This window comes from Cyphomyrmex costatus, unplaced genomic scaffold, assembly GCF_001594065.2.
Source record: "Cyphomyrmex costatus isolate MS0001 unplaced genomic scaffold, Ccosl1.0 scaffold43, whole genome shotgun sequence".
Lineage (NCBI taxonomy): Eukaryota > Metazoa > Arthropoda > Insecta > Hymenoptera > Formicidae > Cyphomyrmex > Cyphomyrmex costatus.
Window position 1 is genome coordinate 1,055,007 of NW_017278534.1, and position 21,229 is coordinate 1,076,235.

The window sequence follows — 21,229 nt, forward strand, 5'->3', positions numbered from 1 at the left end:
TCTAAATCGGACCTCTCCTATTTTTAGATAGAATTTTAAAATATTTTAACTAATTTTTGTTAGTATGGAGTAAAAACGAGCAATTTTTAAGACTCAAAGATAAAAATACATTATTAGAATTAAAATCAATAAAAAATTCCATCAATCTGAGTCTGATGACACATGGACATTTTACTGATTTAGTGTTTCTTAGACCAGATCTGATTGGTCGATCACCAGTACTACAACCAGGTTGTGACGAACCTTCTTTCTTCGATGAATTAGCTGGCTTACTCGTCTTTTTAGTGTTTTTGTACAGGTTCGATTTGGACACGGATTCTTTTAAACTATTGAAACAAATTTTACAATAAACCGCAAAAGTAATCATAAATCTCTTATTTTTTAATTCTACACTCTTTAATCATCTTAAATCAATTACCGTTAAAATTTTTAACATCTTTTAAATAATGATTTACAAAGATTATCTGTTTTAAAAAAATTTTCGCATGATAACCGAAAATACATATTTGCGTCTATTCTATGAAAGTTATGATAGAGTATTGCCAAACTGTTGTCACATGTTCGGTGTCTCATAAGGACTTTACATTATAAATAGCACGCAAATCTGCTTAACCGTATTTATTTAAATTAAAAGGTCCGATTTGGAACACGGTCAATTTAGGACATTCTCGTCTATATTGTATATATTTACTCTATCTGAAATATTAGATGGAAGGAAAATCAGATAAAAATGTATCAGCAAGAATATGTTTGGAGACAATATTTACAAACGTTTATTTTTACACAACACACGTATTACAAAATAGTAAAACGCCTTATAAATATGCATAATTAATAATTACGTATTTACACATTATATTATTATATTATATACCTTTATATTTATATCTATTTATACATACATATATGTATACTTAGTGCGTCGACAAAAACTATTTGAAAATTTTGTCGTCTCCTTTCCAGGAGAAATTGACCAGTCACCTAATACTTTAGGAATATTTCGACTTGTTTTAAGCGGTCGATGCTCGTTCGAGAAAATCGCTCGCCTTACACAAGATAAAATTACTTAAATTAATAAGTTAATCAGGCTTGTCTTGCAAATTTGAAAATATACAAGAGACATTCGTGACAGAAACCCTGTATTATACTCGCGTAATTAACAGTGCGAAATATTTATCGCGCCGCCTTTGACTGTCATACGTTGACTATTCACTTGAGGCTTCTTATAATATAGCGATCAATGCTACCATTGTAATGACCAGGTTTATCCAATGGATGTAGGAAATTTTGGAAGAGCCAGACTTAATCTTGCAAGTGTTTATTTCCTGTAACGCCGTGTAATTTGGGAAGTTCAGAATATCTGGCCGCTTAAAGAGATAATAAAAAGAATTAATATAAATTTATGATAAATAATATAATAATACTGACAAAATTAATAAATTTAATCTATATATCATCAAAATCATCCGGTAACTAAAAAAATAGTTTTGTAGTTTCAAGGATAAATCAAATAAAAGTAAAATGCTTACATGAGTCTTCACAATTGTTTGTGCGTAAATAATATATTCATAAGTTCATTCCAATTATTCGCGAATTATATTTTATCGCCCCTTATAAGTACATAATTTACGTACTAACTCGAAGGCTGAATGAATATTTTATTTACTCATTATTTGATTTATCCGATAACGTTTTCTAGCATCTATTACTCTTTTTGAAAAGTTTAATTAAGAATATATCATTATACATTGAGAGATTTTACCAGTACTAATTGGTCGTCTCTCTTTCTGCAGAATATCATATGTTCACCGTGATATAAATTATATTCTACAGGTTTTGCTAACAAATCATCCTTCCACTGCATTAGCATCATATGTTCAGCAAAAGTACGACCTGAAAATTTAAGAAAATATTAGGGGGAAATGTGTTTGAAATATTCTCTTTAATGAAGTAAAAGATTTTATATTTATCAACGCGCGCGTTTCAGTTATATATACCTCGAAATTCTATAGGATCCTCAATGATGAGTCGCGTGAAAATGTTATCATCTTCACTCTCTTCTATGTGATCTTTCATCGCTATTAATGCAGACTTAGCTTCTTTAATGATAGTCTCATCGATCTCGTCGGTTGATTTCGAATGACTAGGAAGTTGTTTGGTTGAAGGCGAAATCAATTCAGATCTAGAATTTTTTATGAACAAAATATTTAAACCAGACAAGATCATTCTACATTTTTAATTTGAAATTTTTTAAATTCACCTTTCTTTTCCCTTTTCTCAGTTAAAGAAGATAAAAATTAATATTTCATAAACTGGAAAGATATTTCATGAAGGAATTGAAACAGACAACGCATGAATTAAATTAAAGGATTTTCGTGACAATTGATTATCATATAGGTATAACCATTTTATAAGAATCGTGAATATCCTATAAATTATTTCGCGTGAAAAAACTCACCCATTCGTTAGGAACAGTTTTTCCAAGTAATCCATTGTCATTCCCCGGAAGTTTGTTACAGCCATAATCTTGAAAAGATGTTTAACGGGCGTCATACTATAACAGCCGGCAAGAGGTGTTCTGGGGTAATACACAACAAATGCTAGACACATTTCCTGGGTAACTGCGTAGCCTCCAAAAGTCGGTTTCTTTCTGTCCAGAGTACCGTAAACGCATTCCGCGGCTAACTCATCACCAGGTAACACCTTCACTTCTTTTTCCAGCGTATAGGATTGCTGATAGTCGAAGTCGTAATGATTGTCCTGGGCTATCCTCGGCAGCTCTTTACCTTCTCGAATGTGCTTCAGGCTTAGACGTCGACCAGCCAAGTGCGAATGCAAGACAACCGATACAATGTTGATACCGTCTTCAGGAAACATCTGAAACAACATTTGAGATCAGTTTTATTTCGTCTATACTCTCCTTTATATTTGTGCTACATGCGAATAATTCTTACTGTCTGAGTGCACTGTGAAGTACAATATCCAACGGTGGCGTACTCTTTTCGCTGTGGAGGTATTAGATGAAGAGGGCTCACTGCCACGCCGGTCACGAGAATGCCCGCTTCCTGAGGACGAAGGTTCTCAGTCAAATAAAGTCTTACGCCGCTGCTATCGTTCACATTCTTCAACATCGGATTATTGTAGTGGACTTCCAGCATATAATACGAATTCTCGCTTTGTTCCGCTATAGGTACACCGACGTGTTCTGGCATCCATTCCCCTATACAACAGTAGACGATTCTATTACACTGCTTGTATTGTAAAAAATTAAAGGAAATCTTTAAGTATATGATATCGCTCTTTGTATGTACATTATTCAGAAATTTTCTTTAATATGAATTTAAATCGATTTCGTCGACCTTATTTTATAAGCTTTGTATTTTTTAGAATTAGAAACTTTGTACAAATTTTACTTTGCCGAAGAGATTTTGCGAAAGAATCTATTATTATACTGTAACTAAATTAACAATTATCTATGTCTGCTTGTAAATAATTTATACCTTTACTGCCACGAGCCCAAGCGAGGATAGGTTGCAAACACGAGTTCCATTCCTTTGGCATCGCCGAAATGTAACAATGATTGCCGGCCATTCTGGTGTATATGCCGAGCATTGGCGATGTGCACTCGTACAAAATTATGTGATGAACCAGATCCTCGTTGCTTTTCTCTATGAGTGGTGTATACTGAAACGTATAAATAATGTATGAATGCAAGACGCTTAAAATCGCTCTGCCTTGGATTACCAGGCAAACTTTGCGTGACATATATCTCGGATCTTTAGTTTGGGAAGATTATGTTCGTAGATACTTGGGACACTATTGACATAAAAGATCTGGGACCATCATAGGTGGGATTTTACGATGGGGCCCTGGGAACGATTGTGATCATTTTTCCCGCGATCATTCTTCCATTGATAGTCGACGAACGTTTCGGTGTGCGCAGTGACATCATTCCGGGTCTCTTTTTTTATTCTAACGACGCGCGCCTACCCCGTGCAACGTCCGGCATGAATGACCGTGATTCGTGAAGCACATACGAATAAGGCCCAGCCTTTGCATTCCATCACAGCGTTGAGACTTAGCGTCTCGAGTTCGCGTCTACTCGAAAAATTTAAATTTGCATCACTGTCTACTTACCCCTATCATGTGATGTTTCTTGTTCAGAGAGGGCTTGAAAATCTTGCACCAGTAGACAGTATTCGTGGTATTGGTTACTTCGAACTGTTAGACAGAAATATCATTTAAGTCTCAATTCATCGAAATGCGCGCAGAATAAAGAAAACAAGAGACAGTTCAGATTCAAACCTAAAGATTTTACTGATAAAATAAAACTATTGATCCGTAATTTATCTATGCTTTGTTAATACGAAGGATATTGGCTCCTTAGTTTTTTAGATAATGAACAGATTATCTAACCGCAGTAATTATCTCAACTTGCTAAATGAGAATAAAAATATTGAGAGAAAAGGGTGTCTTATTTTTTTTACCCGAGTTAATTTCACATCCCAGTGTCGTATATCACTAATCTCTTGCGGTGGCGAATGTGCCGCAGCTGTCTTCAGCCTCATAGTCTTTCCACCCCTTCTCTGCCCATGCCACACCGCCGTGTTTAATATGGGATCTTCTTTGTGCAGGGCCCACAATACTTTGACGGTGTCGCTCTAAAATCGCACGAATTTTTCTAATTAAAACGTCTAATAAAACTATCGCTATTGCATTGCAAAAATATTCTCGAGTTACGACTTTCTGCATTGCACATTCAAATGTGTAAAAAATGACTTTTATTTAATATATGTGTGATTAGTTTCCCGTATAAAAATAACAATATTGTACTGCATACAAATATAAATATATACATTTAAAAGTGTAGTATAATATAAATTTTACATGCAGAAAACTAAATAACATACGTATTAAAGTCACTTTTTAAATTTTTACACACTTTTATTTGCAGTGTATTTTTTATCCATTTCAATTTTATATTACTTTAGTGAACAATATATATATATATCTTTCTCAAAAAATATTATAGTGACGTGATTACAATTAAAATTGAATACGTTGACCGTCGGAAGATTGTGCTACAGCGCGAGCAAAGGGACAGACGGCATGCTAAAACGCCTAAATACCACCGCGGGAATTCGAAACTACGGGGCCCTACGGCCTCTTAAAGCCGCGGGGCCCCTGCTTCCCCAAAGCATAAATCGAAAGAAGGTTCTCCGCGAATTCTACGCAGCCGTGACGGTTATACAGTAAATCTTTCGGACGACGCTTGTTCTCTCTCTCTCTTTCTCTCTATCTTTCTCAGTTCCTTTTAAAAGGCCCCCGTTTGGCCGACGAGATATGCACGGCAAGATTTGTTTTCTTTGCACGCATTTTAATTACAGAGTAGCGGATTAGAGGTCGGAAGATAATTTTGGTGTTAGAGAAGGTGCGATAAATTCCTGCATGGCCCTCGCTGCGTTAATGCACGCTTGGCATTTAAGAATGACTCCTTTCAATTATGTGCAATATTTGAGACCCCCGCAGACCGCAGAGTTTATAAGATTTATTTGAAGTCTGAAGAGAGTGACGTTCAAAATGCACCTTTTATGGCAGTCGCTTATGACGGATCTTAATTTTAAGCTGTTGACCCAATCATCTATTCCTATAATTAAAATTCTGCTTATTTTCAGTTTGCAACAATTGTTCAACATAAAATTATGCTTTAATTAACATGTTGTTCATAACTAAAGAAATAAAAGGTCAGTTAAATTCGCGTAGCAAGAATGTTAATACAATTATAAAATAATATCTCCTTCTCACTTACTGTAAGTTCAAGATCCTGATGGTCGCACGTCTTCCACTTCCTGGCAAACGTTACGGTGGTACGGTTGCCGTTTTGCGTGCCGCTGATCACTTCGATGTCCTGAGATACGTCAATAATCGGCGCAGCATTCTTCTCGACACCGTGCAAGTCCTGGAGGACGAAAAAGGAGAGACGTTAGAATTGTTGATGGAGGTTCAACGTACTCGTTGAAACGAGAGCCCAGTGGGCCCCGAAACTCGCTCGCTCCCTGGCTATTGGACGAGAGATCGAGAGCTTTATCGGGTCAGGTAAGCGCCAGGTGTTCGCATCAACAGCAAACTGGGACTTTAGGTCCTTCTACCCAACATAATTCGTCTCTCCATCTTTACCTACTTTCTCTTTTACTTTTGCTTAAGTAAAGTACGATGAACTTTCGTTATTCTTTGTTATGACGGCTTTCATTCACAATTTAATGTCCGCCAACGTATCCAGACGCATCTTTGTCGTTAGAATAGAGAGAGGATGCGTGTTGATGCTTTTCATATTTCAATTAATTACGCCGCGATTATACGCGGAATTTACCCTTTACGAATTCTTTAACAAACTTGAAATCGATAATTTCGCAGTTAATGAAATCGAGTTGAAGCTTCAACGGTCCAGAATTAAAAATTATATATGTACCAATAAAAAGTTAATTTCAAAAATGTAAATTGAAGTCTTCGTTTTAAATGTCGGTTTCAAAAGAAATTTAAAAAAAAGGTATTTAATGGCTGTTGCATTTAAGAAATTTCAGGTCGACGATGAATTATCGATGAATTATTTCGTTAGACTTTTGTAGAGGCAAAGTTGGAAGATCGTCAAAGATCCTGATGGACTGTGAGATTGCGCGGTAGGTCCATCTTGCACCCCATTGTAGCTTTATGAAGAATGCGTGTTAAATCACGGGCCGATATTTCAGTGCCCGACGATAAAGAGTTGCATTTTGAAAAAAAAGGAGAGAACGATTTCCCAGCTGTCGTGTGGTAGCGCACGCGAGTAGGGGCGGCTGGTCGGCCGCAGGCGTTTGGGTCCGTTGGGCCCCGGTTACGGTGGAGTGCCCCGCTGACGTTCGTACGTGCGGGGCGTACAGTGAGGTTCCCGAAGGGAAGTTCCCTTCCTGCACGTAATGAATCCGAATAATTGCCAGAGAACGTCGTCATGCCCGGTGGAGTACTACGCGCCTCGTAACGAGCACGTGCAGAAAGGAAACGATAATAGGCGCGTCTCTCTTCCTTTCTCTCTCTCTTCAAAAACGTTGCGAGAAACCGGTGGAAAATGCGACGAGGGAGGGCAGACACTCGTTAACGCGTAAAACGATTCATAAAGTGTTCATATACAAAAGCCCGTTTCAAAATTACACACTTCAAAAATCACCCCACTGCAGAATTGCCCTCTTGTCGCTCATATTATATTTTCGCGTCGTGTTTTTGCGATAATTTCAATTGTTTAATTCTCTCAGTTTAATTTGCAGATATCATCAGAATACGCATGTCTGATAATAAATAAATGAAACTACAATCAATAAATGTAATTTAAAAATAAATTTCAATATTGAAAAAAATTTAGCAGTTTTTATTCACATATGTTGTTTATTATAATTTCATGTATTTAGGTACAAAAAAGTAAAATTATATTTTAATTAATAATGAAAGTTTACGTATAAAAATCTAATAGATTGTTAACGAAATAATTCTTTTGTTTCATAAAAATTGAAATCTTCTGAAGACTTTACGTGCAGTGTTAACAGACAATTTTTGATCTTCGAATGAAGATAAGCGGGATTTAATTACAATCAGTTCGCAAGGAACAATCCGACCGGTCGGGTATCATAATGATACGTGCGCATAAATCTTCCCGGAAAGCTGCGAGAATCTTTTTTTATCTCGATCGGAGCAGTATAGAGTCGCGTCGCTATTTCGTGGGGTTCAAGTACGTTCTCACGAAGTTCGCAAGACGGTTTTTCTCATGACGTCCGGATATTCTCATCGCCATCGGGTTAATTAGTACGGCCCTGGTGTTGTTTGGCAATTAAGAAGATCTGAGAGCGTCTTAAGAATGCTGCTAATTTATTCCATCGTTATCCAAAATTTGATATTCCAGAACGAAACCTTCGTCTAGTGAGTCTCTCGCGTTAATTATAATTCGTTTTTATTTACTATTTACTTTGCAAGATTTTATAGTATAGCAGTTAAAGATTCAATTTATAATATAACAATAGCAAACTATTAACAATTATTCAAATCGAAATTGAAATAGACTATATCAATCAGGATATAATATGTTGACTACATTAGTCAGAAAAATTTATACCGAAAATTTAAATTTAATGATGTACTGATGAGATGATTTAAAAAAAGGAAACAAAACGCGCGTTTATGAATATTATTAAAACTACGATTACTGTTATGATTATTATTTGACTAATTATCACACACATTGATAAATTTAGAATTTAATAAACTCGTATACACATACAGTGCACTATAAAAAGTGCAGTATTTAAAATATATGTTTAAAATATTTTTGCAAAACAAATGTCTAATAATAAAAATATTTCAAACGTTTAATTTTAAACGTTTTAGGGCCGGTTGTTCCATCTTGAGATAAACTAGTAGTAATTTACCAGTTAAATTAATAAAAGCGCAAAAGAGTAAAAGCATAAAAGAGTAAGAAAGTAATTAAGACAGTAAGCAAAAATTTACCGAAAGGTAAAACGACCCAGCTTTAGTATTTTAAATCTCACGCATAGTGTTTTTTGTTTATTGAAAAAGTATAAAATAGTGTTTAAAAAATAGAGGCAAGAATTGAGTATGTCAGTTTTTTATTAATATTATGTATTTGATTTAATTTACAGTATTCTTATTGTGTTTTATTGTATAGTTGGTAGTGAATATTGACTCTTTATCATATGCTTGCCTTATCGGATCTTCCAACGTCGCGTGAATAACCTATATCGCCTTAAGATTAAAGACAACATACGTTCCATCCGCGTGTCATTTCGCCAATTTATCGGGACCAATTCGAAACGCGTGGTCGCACGAAGTTCGTGCGACTATTTGAGCGTCGCGACTGGGAAAAGCGATATGATAAAAGAGAAAGAGCAGAAAACGCTCTTGATTCCCACGCCAGATTATCACGACTTTATCGGGGTAAAAAGTACCACAAAGATGGCTCGATCGTTAGACGAAAGTATTATGCAAATTATCCGGTTAGGAGCTATGAGCTTTGCTCTCGCAGACACCTGATTTTCTACGACTGTGAGTCACGAAGACGTACAACAAGGAAGTCGCCTCCCGCGTTCTCAATTTAGAAACTGGTTTCCTTGGCGCGGGATAACGAATGAGTCGTTGACGGTGTCGTTATTGTAATCTTGACGCGAATAATTGTGCATGATACTCGAAGGGTGGATATTTAAAGATCATTAGCTCCTTCGAATCGGCGACTCATCGACGAAACGAAAGGAAAGAAAAAGAGAGATTGCAGTTTAAATGGTCAAGATTTAAGTTATCGAGCCATCGAGAGGCGCTTTCGATCTACCGGAAAGGAGGCACACACGCTTGAAAGGCAGAAAATTAATTTGGCGGATGTGACGTCACGAATTGGCGACCACTTCCTACGACGGTCTCTTGAGAGGCTTCTCCGTTCACGTCACCCACGTATTCTTTTCGTGAGACGTTTCTTGGGATAAGAGGAAAGATAGATGTGGATTCTTGAGCGATAACACGATAATCTCTTCTTCAAAAGAGACATTCCCTGAGAAATGTCTCAGAGTCAGGATTCTTTCTCATCGCGTAAACACGCACATTTAATCGATATTTTTTATTTATTGCAATGAGAGATTAAAAGTTGTTTCTGTGAGTGCAATGCAAAGAGATAAAAAACGCTCTTAAATGCGCCTGAAAAATCATTGTCCTAAAAGAACTTCTAAATTACAAAAAAAATACATCTAGATTGGTACGGCCTATTGGATTTATGTTATTTATGTCCGGATTAAGATCAGAATTAAGATTGGTCGTCACAAGATCTCGAATGACGTTCGAACGAGGGATGAAAACCGGATGTTATCGAATGCTTTCCTCCTGCGGTTGCACACTTTCAAAGGTCTCTCTCTCTCTCTCTCTCTCTCTCTCTCTCTCTCTCTCTTTTATTGTAATTTTCAATTTCACAAAGATAATATCATACATATTATTTTAACCAAAGTTTTGTAACGATTGACTATCTAAAGACTAATCATATATTATACTTTCTTATCGTTACAAATTAATCATAATTTTCTTATAATTTTTATTCTGGATATATTAAGCAATTTCCTTGTTTTACATTCAAGTATGTGACACATACTCTTTGACTAATGATGTTCTGCATTTTCCAAGTTAAAATTTTGAAAACTTTACAATTTTTTGTTAATATAACACTCATTGAGAAAATGGCGTCTGAATAGAAGTAATTTATTAAAACATACACGTTCTTTATTGCATCTTGTTGTTTTTTATACTTTTATCTCGCAAAATGCGCGCCTCAGAGAAATGCCAGGACACGCTGTGTCCCAAAATCCCGATTCCAAACATTTCACGAAATAGATTTTTCCGTAGCAGATAGATGCAACTGGATGCGCGTTCACATAAAAGGGAAACGCCGCTTTGTGTCCACGTTGCAAAAGTGGTTCCCATGGTTCCCGTGGTCCTGGAGAGAAAAAGGAAGGAATTTCTCCGAAGAGGCGCCACTAGGAGAAGGATGCTTGCCAGGTGTTTTGGTGGTAGCCTCTTTTTCGCTCTTCTCTCTCCCTTCCCTCCTCTTATACTTATATGTATGTTGTATGTACTACGTATGCATATGTGTGTACGTGTATGTGTTCATTTTGGGTCGCCTTCTCCTAGTCTCTCTCTCTCTCTCTCTCTCTCTCACACACACACACACACACACACACACACGCGCGCGCGCGCGCGCGCGCACACACACACAAAACCACTATCCTCTTTCGCTTGGCTCTCTCGTCTCTACATCTTCCTTTCTCTCTCTTCTTCGCTCTCGACCCCTCGGTGAAACCAACCGCACTTTCCGTTTCTCTCTCCCTTTCTCTCCTTCGTATAAATTCAGTATTTTTCTCTTTTCTTCTTATGACCAAATCTCCTTTTTACCACCTGGCAGAACAGCAGCTGTAGCGACGACCAGCTCCTCCTTAGGTACGAATAAAAGAATTCTGTGTGTCCTTCAGGAACCTTACGAGGAATCGTCGCGACAAATTTTGCTTGAAACACTCACAGATTTATTGTGGTGGACTACAACTTGATTCCACAACTTCGTAAAAATAAAATTAAAAAATCTGTTCTATTTTTTTTTTTAAATAAAAAATATATATTTGTGTCATGAAAATAATTAATTTATCTAGGTGAAAGAAAATGTTAGTTTCTTGTTATATTATACATTTTAGTATTTTAGTATTAATTTAATCTTTTCCTTAATGGCCTAATATACATCCATGTACATGAGCAAAGTTAAGCGAGAGCAAAAAATCTGCAATAGTTCCGAAGAAATAGAAATTTTCAATTTAAAAAATTACATATCTTTTATAATATGTATATAAAGAAACTCTATAATATTTATATACTTCATATATATATTTTGTTATTTAAAATGTCGTTACTTCTTTTTTCGAGAGAATCAATTCTTTCTTTTTCAACGCCTCGACGTTCTGAATTGGTCTACTCCTTTTTTTTTCAGGAAAACATACATTATTATTAATTATTATTACAGAGCTTTTAGTCACGATTCGGTTCTCACGTGTCGCGATCTCAGTGTCGGAGGCGCTCGCACGCGGTTACGCACAATTACGAGCGGTGAGTCGTTAAGGTTCATCGTGGTCGGTTTTATGAGCGGTTACACGGAATAATAATCAACGAATTAAAATGCGGTGGAACCTCTCCCGCTTTCGTCGACGGGGGCGCCCGCCCTGCCGAGGGTGCATGCGTCCCCCTCAATTTACTCGACGGTCGCTTAACGATTCCAGCGTTTAATACTTTAATCGCACATAGAATTTTTGCCCTTATCCATCATACGATGTAAAATTGTGTAAAGGACTTCCGATCGAGGCTTGCTATAATATTAACGGCTGAATAAAAGTTTCACGTTTAGAATTATAGGTTCCTTATTTTCGACGATTTTACAAGTCAAGTTGACGCATCGCGTTAAAGATGAAAATTAGAAAAGAAGAAAATTGAAAAATAATTAGTGTTTTTATATATCAAAACATTTAATAAAATTCTAATTTTGTTAAAGGATGTTGGTTCATTTTTATACGAAGCACTGTTTGGATTTTTAGAAATCGAGGCGCTCTCAATTTTTCAAAAACAACATAGAATTCGTAAGCTGTGGTCTTCCGAGACCTCAAAACATTCGCTCGTCAGAACTAGACGAGTCTCGTTGGCATACGTGAGTGCTTCTGCGAACCAGTTTCGCGGTGGTTCGGCCGCTAACAGCGCTAATTTGCCCTTCTTTTCTGAGCTGAGTTGTTTTTGGGCCTGGCGGGCAAGTCAGGACACGAAAAAGGGGAGCCCGGTAACTCTCATCGCGCCGCTACATATTACGGATAACTGGTACGGTCGAAAAACCGTGGTAGAAAGTAAAGAGAGAGACCAGGGAGAGGCTTCTGTACTTATATAGAACATTGACTTCAGAGTCATTCAGTTTTAAACTATTATTTCTTGTAGTTCTTATAATTTGTGTAAGAGAAACGAAGCGTTCATTTTTTTCTTATCAGTTTTTCTTTTTCCTGTCAGTTTTTGTTAGTTGGACATATCCAATGGAAAGACGGAGATCTCGGAGTATCATGAAGATTATCGTTCCATTGCGTGAGAATTTTAAACCTGAGGAATTCAACAGACTTACATCAATCCTCGGCAACCGAATTTACAAGGGAAGTGACTCAAGTTATCCTCCTTTGATTTTAATGAGCTCTTAATATGTTGTTTCGTAGACGAAAATAAGAGATATGTATTTTTTGATACGTTATTTCCTCTATTTTTATCAAAACATATTAAAAGTTCATCAAAATTGAAGAGGGAACTTGCGTCTTCTCTCGAAGGGGAGCTTGTTAGGCTTATTGATTATAATTTGTTACAATCTGATAATCTTAAATAACCTGCAATCAGTAAATGTCACTGCGCATCACGTCGACGTTATAATTACAAGTCTCTTTTTATTAATACATGGATATCGTTGAGGAGTCCATGGATTCCTCAAGGGATTCATCAATAGCCGATCGTTACGGCTGCTGTAAAGTTAACTGAGCCCTCGCGAAAAACCAAGGTCTTGAATTACGAAAGGAGAGAAACAGAATGGTGATCGCGCGGATTCCTCGCGCCAGTAAGAAACGAACGACGATTCAGGTACGTAGCCGAAGGGTGGTTCACCAAGACTGGACAAATGGCGCGTAGCGGACAGTATTTCATTTGACCGGGGTGGACCGGTTCCGCGACGCGGGAACCGTAAATCATACGCTGGATTACGTCGGCTCCGACGCCGAGAATGCTAATGAGCGCCTCATTCTTCGTTTATCAATAATGCAGAAATCTCTTCGGGTATCCACTTGGACTGACTTCATAATCGATATATGTATAGTCGATACTCCCGTTCGATGTGCCCTTTCTGGGCCTCCCTTTTTCATTTTTGAGCTAAGGTGTAGATGAGTTCGGTGCGATTAAATTTTTCCCCCTTTTTTACAACAAACTAAAAATTCTCCTGTCCTCTTTAAAAAGGATATGATTAATTCTGTGTGTGGATATTTACAAAATCTTCGAAAATACGAGTGTTATAAAGGATAAATTTGAAAGAGCTTATTATATTATACGAGAACAATGACCCACTAAGCTCTTTACACCGAGTACGAGATGAAACTTAAATCCATGAAATATTCTCCCAGTCGACTGAAATCCCTTTCCATCTCTTTCTCGTCGCAAGCAGTAATATGGTGTAATGCGTGGAATGAGATAAAACCGCATGAGCCGAAGCAACGACGACGGACGACGACGACGACGAAGAAATGAGAAAAGAGGGAGCGATGATTAGCGCGAAGACGAAGAAGATAGACAAATTTTCTGGCGAATTCCTGGTCTCCTCTTCGCTCGGGAGAAGATAAACCGTATCGTGTACCGGTCGCAGGCGTATAAACGACACCTCGTTGACGCTTTAGCCGCACCGGCTCGGCAAACGCGATAAAGTCGAGCAGCTGCCTGACCCACCTTCAGGGCATTCGGAGATATATAAATTGCACAGCCGTTTCACTACCTACACCTTCTTCCGCACATCCCCACCTTCCCGCGCTGCTAATCGCGCTATTAATACACGCTACCGGCGCGACGGATTTTTATTGCACCTTCGGGCCGAGCTACTACATGCGTATATGATTGTCTCTGACTATATGGTTAAAAATGGTTTCTCAACCTTTTTGCCTCGTTTAGTTCCTTTCCGGATTAATTCGAGGCGATATATTAACATTTTTTATCTTTGCATAATGACGCTAATTAACAACGATCAATTGCAAGAGTTGCTTTGTATTAGCGGCGGCAACTTCTTCACTTTCTTTATTTCTACGTAATCATCCTTAAACGCAACGCGATAACCATTGATCACTGGCTATCCGGCTATCATCCAAGATGCATTAAGGATTTTATTCTTGCGTTTCTTCGGCATGTACGCTGCGCTTTGTCAGGAGATAGCGGCCGAGTATCTCTACTGCGGGAAGGGGAACGACGAGGCGAAGTGGGATTGGAAAAGGACGAAAACGTGTTAGCCGGTGGTAGAAAACGAAGAAGAGGGATCGTCCAGGATAATGAGAAAAAAATCGCAACAAAATCGGGTAGGTGGAGGAAATGGATAAGGTGGACGATGAAGAGGAAGAGGAGGAGGCCCTCATCCATGCACCGTTGCGCTCGACTGTCCGACTGTCCGTCCTGTACGTCCTGGACAGACCCGTCGGCCCCTGGGACCAAAGGGATGGACGGATCGCAGATTACGTGCATTTCAGATTCACTCGTGTGCGGTGCGCAGCGACTCGTATTTCCCGGCGCGGTAATAAATTACGATCGCAATCGTCGTATACGCGCACGCATTGTCGGTCACGCTGGACGACGAGACGGCCGCGAGCAGACGTCTTTAAAGCCTTTCTCTGTCGCTGCCGATCAGGAAGCCTCCATTCATTCTTCCTGGTCCAGTCGCGGCAGGGCTCCGCTTCGCGTCGTCACAAATTAATGGTGATTAATTAATTATATTTCGAGTTATATATGTGCACTCTGATTTTTTAATATTTTCTGATTTATGTATAAATAATTGATTCAATTTAATGTATCTCTTTTCTGTCTTTCTTAATCAAAACGTGTACTTTCTTTCGCTTTTAATCAGCAGAGTCAATTAAGAGTACTTCAAGTAATATACGTTTGGGATCTTCGAGGCTCGAGGTATTACATATGATACGTATATAATATTGCTGACTCCTTCATTGGGCTCAGGACCATCGTTTCGTCCTTCTCTGCAGCGATGTTCAAAGATTCGCACACAGCCCCCCCGCCGACGATGTCTGGAGGCCTTGACTGGGCCCCACGGACCTAACTCCAAGCCTGGCGTACCCAGCGGGCCCTCCCCTCGCCCTCTCCCCGCCGATCTTCACACACGATCACCACACTCGGCCACGCGAATTCACGTACGCAACCCTTATATCCACACACCGCGTGTGTATCTTTCGCCGCCGGCACATCCAGCCACCTTCGGGACGTCTGAATCCGAATGCATGTAAGTGCATCACTCGTCAGTGCAACAGGTACGCACGTACAGCGATATTTGTCAAACGCGGTTATAGGGCATCTCATGTGTGCTGTACGTATATGTATATGTATATGCATTGGCAAATAACAAATTGTCGCCTCCACAGGGGGTCGCTTCGTGATTACGACTCGCGATTAAAAATCTTTTTCGAAAATGCTGTTTCTTGTGTGCAAGCAGATATTGACTTACGATTATTACATAAAGCTATTTTTTAACTGCAATAATTTTTTATCCGTAATAAATTGTAAATTATCATATATTGTAAATTTGTAAATTGCATGTAATTATTCTCGAGTTAAAGATCACATCTAAAAATAGCATGTAGAATAGCTTCTTAGAATTAAATTTAGTGGAAATCAATACTCTCTACTATTAGTTACAAAATTTGCTAGGAGCATAGAGAACTTGATAGTAATATATGTGTTTGCTGTATGTTTCTGTTAATTTACATGGAGACGAATTATCCCCACAGCTTGCAACATCCCCGTTGATGAGGTACCTAGATCGAGTCTGGATCCGTTGCATCGAGAGATTTACAATTCATCAAGGTAAGAAGGGCACGAGGGCACAAAATCGATCGTATATGCTGAAGGAACGCGCGGTGAGAGTCCGCTGGTCGGACGTAAATTTATCACAACGTTATCCGTTGTGAAACCGTGTTCGTTAATTTTATCCCAACGTTTCTCTCTCTTTCTCTCTCTCCCTTTCAGATTCTCCTCCTCCTACTCTACCCTCCCTCATTCTTCCTCAATGCTTCTTCTGTTCACCCTTATCCAACCCCCTTGTCAGGACGAGGTTCAGGTAAACCGCGCTTGAAAACCTAAAATCGATGGAAGTGTAGTTTTCACTCATCGATACGGAACTTTACTGTTGGAAGAGATTTAAAACTTGCAGGGATATCGCGTGACTCGCGTTTTAATCTTCCTCGTTGAGTGAAACGAGAGACGAGGCGCGAATTAAATCCGGAAGAAGGGATACCTGCAAAAAAAATCTTCGTCGCTTTGCAATCTGGACAATCGATAGGCCCTAAAGTAAGCAGAATCAATTCGTCTTGCGGCGTAGAAAAAAAAGACTGGAAAGAAAATGTTGTTATGAAGTCGAAGTCGAAGTACAAGAAGCCGCGGTGCCGAGTAAATTCCGCATTTTCAGCCTCCGTGTTAAACGGAGGGGACGTGCCCTGCTCTCGGGAGAAATTCCTCGCGCGATATAGCGCGGCCGAGCGTCGTCAGGCGTAATGGATATAAATTTAATTAAGATTAGGATTTCGGGGAAGAGCAGGGTCTGGGCCGAAGAGCAGGTTCTGGGGCCTGGAACTCCGTCGTTCGGTCCTTCGCCGGCTTTCTAGTACCTGATCGTCAATTAAAACATCTCTTGCTGCTGTTCAGAAATTTTAATTGTCGAGTCAATTATTACTTTGCGCTATATAATAATAATATATATATTATACGTTTTTTACCGATCAGCTTTATTACTTAAGAGCGACCCTATAATTTTTTCTCGTCGCGAGTCTTCCGTCATACACAGTTCATGTATACAAGAGAATGTTAAAGGGTCCTGGCGTGTCCGGTGCACCTGGACGAAAATGAAAATGGCTTCATTGGCTGCGACGTCACGTTAATTAACGCTTCTCATTAATACAGATCATTTATACGAGCGGACTTCCCCTTCGAAAGTAATTCCGTCGTTCGAGCGGAGAAATGTGGGGGTGGCGGGGGATATTAGCGATAGTCCTTTTGTTCTCTCTTTCTCTCTTTCTCTTCTTCGCTGGAGTTCTTTTCTTTTCTAAAGCCTCTCGCAGGTCCTTCAAGATGCTGCCTCGATCTCCCTTTCTGTTGCAACCGCCTTCTTAATCTTCCTTTAATTCCCCGGCTTTTGCGTTTCTTTAGCTCCTTTTTCCACCTTTCGTTTCCTTCGTTTCATCTCTTCGTCGCGCCTCTCCTCCTCCTCCTCTCCATCTTCCTCTTTCTCTCCTCGTCCTCCCCTTTGTTGTCGCCCCCTTTTTGTACCATCTCCAGCGGTCTTTCGCCAGCTCCCTTCGTTGAACAGAGATACGCGCCGACAGGTTTCGAACTGTCTCGGATCCCTCGTGAGAGGCTGCTTCGGCGCGAAATCGAGCCGAGGAGTCAGTTTCTTCGTCGTGTGCTTTTCCTCACGCTTGAACATTTCATGAGTCGACAAACGTAGAGAGAAACTCGGAGAAACTGAGACCACGTATTTTCTCACCCAATGTTTAATTTTACATCTAATTATTCATTAAAATCATTCATTCAAAGTTTCAGAAAATTTTTAGTGTAGCTAAGCAAGTTCATTATCATATCTTTCATTAATAATTTATCCTTGCAATTACGTGTCAAGAATTTATTTAAATCTTTTTAAATCTTTGCTAATTCCAGAAGATCTTGAAATACCTACAGATTTTTTGTACTTTTATCTCACTGTCTATCTTTGTAACGACCCTGAAAGCTATGCTTTCATTCTATCATAGAAGTGACTCACAGAGAGAACTGGCTGTTTCGCGAAAATAAAATGCACCGAGTAAGAAGCTGCGTTGATTGCGCGCGATCGTACGCACCGATCGTATATACGTAATCGATAGACGAGATAAGAAGAAAACGAGTTCTTCCCACACAACTGAACGACGGCGGCGAGTCCGTCTACTTAAATCCACGATCGCTTTATTAATCCTTGCCCGCGTTCTCATGCCCATGCAAATCTCTTTTTGCGCTACGACCGCATTAATTTTACCACTTCGCGGACGTGTGAAAATAATTTACCGCTAGTGACGTGTGAATAATCATAGAGAGGAAAATCGCTTTGTAGAGATTTCCAAACTAATACATTCTTAAGTTAATTACCGAAACGACTATTGTGTCTCGAAGAAATCAATTACCGAGAGAAACCGTTTTAAACGATCTGAATAATGCTGATGTAGATAAATTAATGATGTTGAAATCACAAATCTGTTTCGTTATCTAATATTAAGATAATGATTATATAAGAAACCGCTGCAAAGGCTCGACAATAAAGATGGAAAAAGTACAATAGATAGAGACGTATAGTTCGAATTGGCCAGCGGATCGAAGTTATGCAGCCTCGATACTTTTTTGTATAGGAACCATCCCGAACACCTTTTCAGGCATCGAGATTTATCGATTAGATCGCGCACGACTGCCTTCCTATAGATCAACGACTATCGAGGACATTGGGACAGAATCTGATTATAAGAAACTGACTTACTAATACATAGGTGAGGTTAGTCGCATCATCTATCCAAATGAGCAGGATGTCGGCGCCTTCCATGCTGATCTTCTCGTTAAAACCAATGCCGATGTAACCCCTAGTTTCGCCGGTGACCCTAAAGATAATCTTCTCCTCGTCTGAAGGATCCCATTCGAGGATTACGGTACCATTTTCGTCCATCTGTTCGTATCTGGTGAAATTCCACTTTCCTTCATTAGACATATCATTTGCATTTCTCTTAAACCTCGCCGCTGCCTCGTCCTTGACGTAGTTCTTCGCCTTTTGTGCATCCTTCGCCAACTTTTCCGGAAAATACTTCTTCGGCACCCGGCTACTCCACGGAGTTCTCTTAAAGCTCGGACCGACAAAAAACTTTGGATTGATCTGCTCATTCTCGTTAATTATCTCGAACTGCGAATTATCTTCATCCTCCATTTCTTCCGGAAATTCTTCCTCGAATTCCAGAGCCTTGACGGTCATTTCTTCATCGCTCTGATTCTCTTCGATTGTCAGACCAACTACTGATGCTGTCTCTCGTTCCTCAGTTACTGGAACCTGCGAAATATTCAATTGCAAATTTTCAACAGCGTCTTTGGAAACTGTCGACGTGCTTTCGGAGTATTTTGAATTCAATGTTGGGAATATTTCGTGCTGATCAGAATTCACGTTCTTTTCCAGCTTGTTTGGATTGTCCAAAATATCGTGTTTATAAGGGACAATCTTATTCTTAGCTTTCCACTGCTTTACCCAATTTTCGTCGACGTCCAACCGTTGCTTTTTAAAGTAATTAAACCTGAACAGCGGCTTGTCCTCTTCAAGACTCCTCTTTATTCTCCTAGAAACAGGATCCATGGGATGTCGCTTATTTCTGTATAACGTCGTCCTCATAGTCTCATCCATGTGCTGAACATAGAGATCTAACAGATCACACTTAACGATCCAGCACGCGACCAGCGTCACAATCACCCTGAGAAGCAACATCTTCATCTACTTCCTTTCTACCTTCTTCACCATCAATAACTGGGCCATGAATTTGTTCCTTTTTAATTTATCTTATCGATTATAGTTGGATATACAGCCGAAGTTAATCTATCATTATTATTCTTTTTTTACCACACTGCACTAATTGAATATAACTGTTATCTCCCTCAAACTCTTAATTATTAATTCCAGGTACTGTTTGCAAATTTAAAAGAGAAATATTATTATAATTTCTTATCACGCGGATGTTTTTCATTGATCCTATCTAGCTTAAGACATAAAATTAATTTCGACGGTAATATCAAAGTGGATCGATTGTATCAGCGTATCCAATAAAAATGCAGATAATTCGAAACGAATTAAAACTTAGTTTCTTTCACAATTTTTCGTTAATCCAATTTTCAATACACCAGACTCGAGAACGGTCTTCCATGCATGCTGCGCGCACGACAGTTGTGCCGGGACTAATTTAAACACGCGGCTGCCGCACTGCCCCTACAGATGCTCGCAGCTGCTTACCTGCGGTCCCCTTCTTTCAGGGCCCTGATACAGGGACGTACTGACTATTTCGGGATGTACTGACTGTTCCGCAGCAATCATTAAAGTCTAAAAAGTACTTCTACGCATCACAAATGCTTCCACTCGGGCACTCGCAACATTACATCCGCAAAATACTACCGTAATTTTTTCTATTATTATTAATGCTATTCTTATTATCGGATTGACATTCAATTGAGTTGACGATGCAATTCCAATTTTTAATTTTTACATTTTTATACATTGATGATATTTATAAAAAAAAACATTAAACATCAATCGATATGCGTGTTTTAACTTAATCCTATCTTATATAATTGTATGTATATTTATTTTTAATTGTAATTTTTTGTGACTCTCTCGATTATCGTATTAAGGTGACATCTTATTACAGTTCAAAATTTTTGCAAAATTAATTTTATAACAATTAGGTCAAAATTTTTAGCAAGTAAAACTAGTTTGGCTTATTTATTAAAATTCCTTTTTTGAATATAAGATCTTTTCCTATAAGGAGATATAGAAACCATTGTTTACTTAGTCTCTCTTAGTATTTCAAAGAAAAGAAATACACGGAACACAAATGGTCTAATCAGGTATACTAATTGTGTAAGTATAATTAAATTAATATTTCATCTTTAAAGTAGCGAAAAACAAACAACAGCGGGAATTGTAAATTATGGCTTTGTTCCGGAGTGAATTATTTAGCTAAATAACTCTCTCATCACATTTTTCCTTTCAATTTCTCATTTACCGCTAATATCTCATTTGCCGCATCTAGTTTTTACTATGTTCGTCAAGGATCAATACGTGTTTTTGCACCCAACTTAG

General features: G+C 38.6%; 1 protein-coding gene across 1 annotated transcript; it reads right to left on the reverse strand.

The window, feature by feature from the left end:
• Window positions 1–926: 926 nt before the first annotated feature.
• Window positions 927–19,870, reverse strand: LOC108777450 (MOXD1 homolog 1). The gene is made up of 10 exons (XM_018544359.1): window positions 18,881–19,870; window positions 5,810–5,959; window positions 4,488–4,661; window positions 4,138–4,221; window positions 3,501–3,684; window positions 2,955–3,220; window positions 2,459–2,877; window positions 1,998–2,182; window positions 1,763–1,893; window positions 927–1,367 (listed from the first exon to the last, which is right to left on the reverse strand). Exons 1-10 carry the CDS (start codon window positions 19,868–19,870, stop codon window positions 1,224–1,226), a joined length of 2,727 nt encoding a protein of 908 aa, XP_018399861.1. The 3' UTR covers window positions 927–1,223.
• Between the last annotated feature and the right edge of the window lie 1,359 nt (window positions 19,871–21,229).

Bases quoted from the DNA above. Each gene is read 5' to 3' on its own strand.
- LOC108777450 (XM_018544359.1), bottom strand. From the start codon at position 19,870: ATGAAGATGTTGCTTCTCAGGGTGATTGTGACGCTGGTCGCGTGCTGG. The intron at 4,222-4,487 runs GTAAAAAAAATA...TCTGTCTAACAG, and splicing joins GGGATGTGAAATTAACTCGG to TTCGAAGTAACCAATACCAC. The intron at 2,878-2,954 runs GTAAGAATTATT...ATGTTGTTTCAG, and splicing joins CTTCACAGTGCACTCAGACA to ATGTTTCCTGAAGACGGTAT.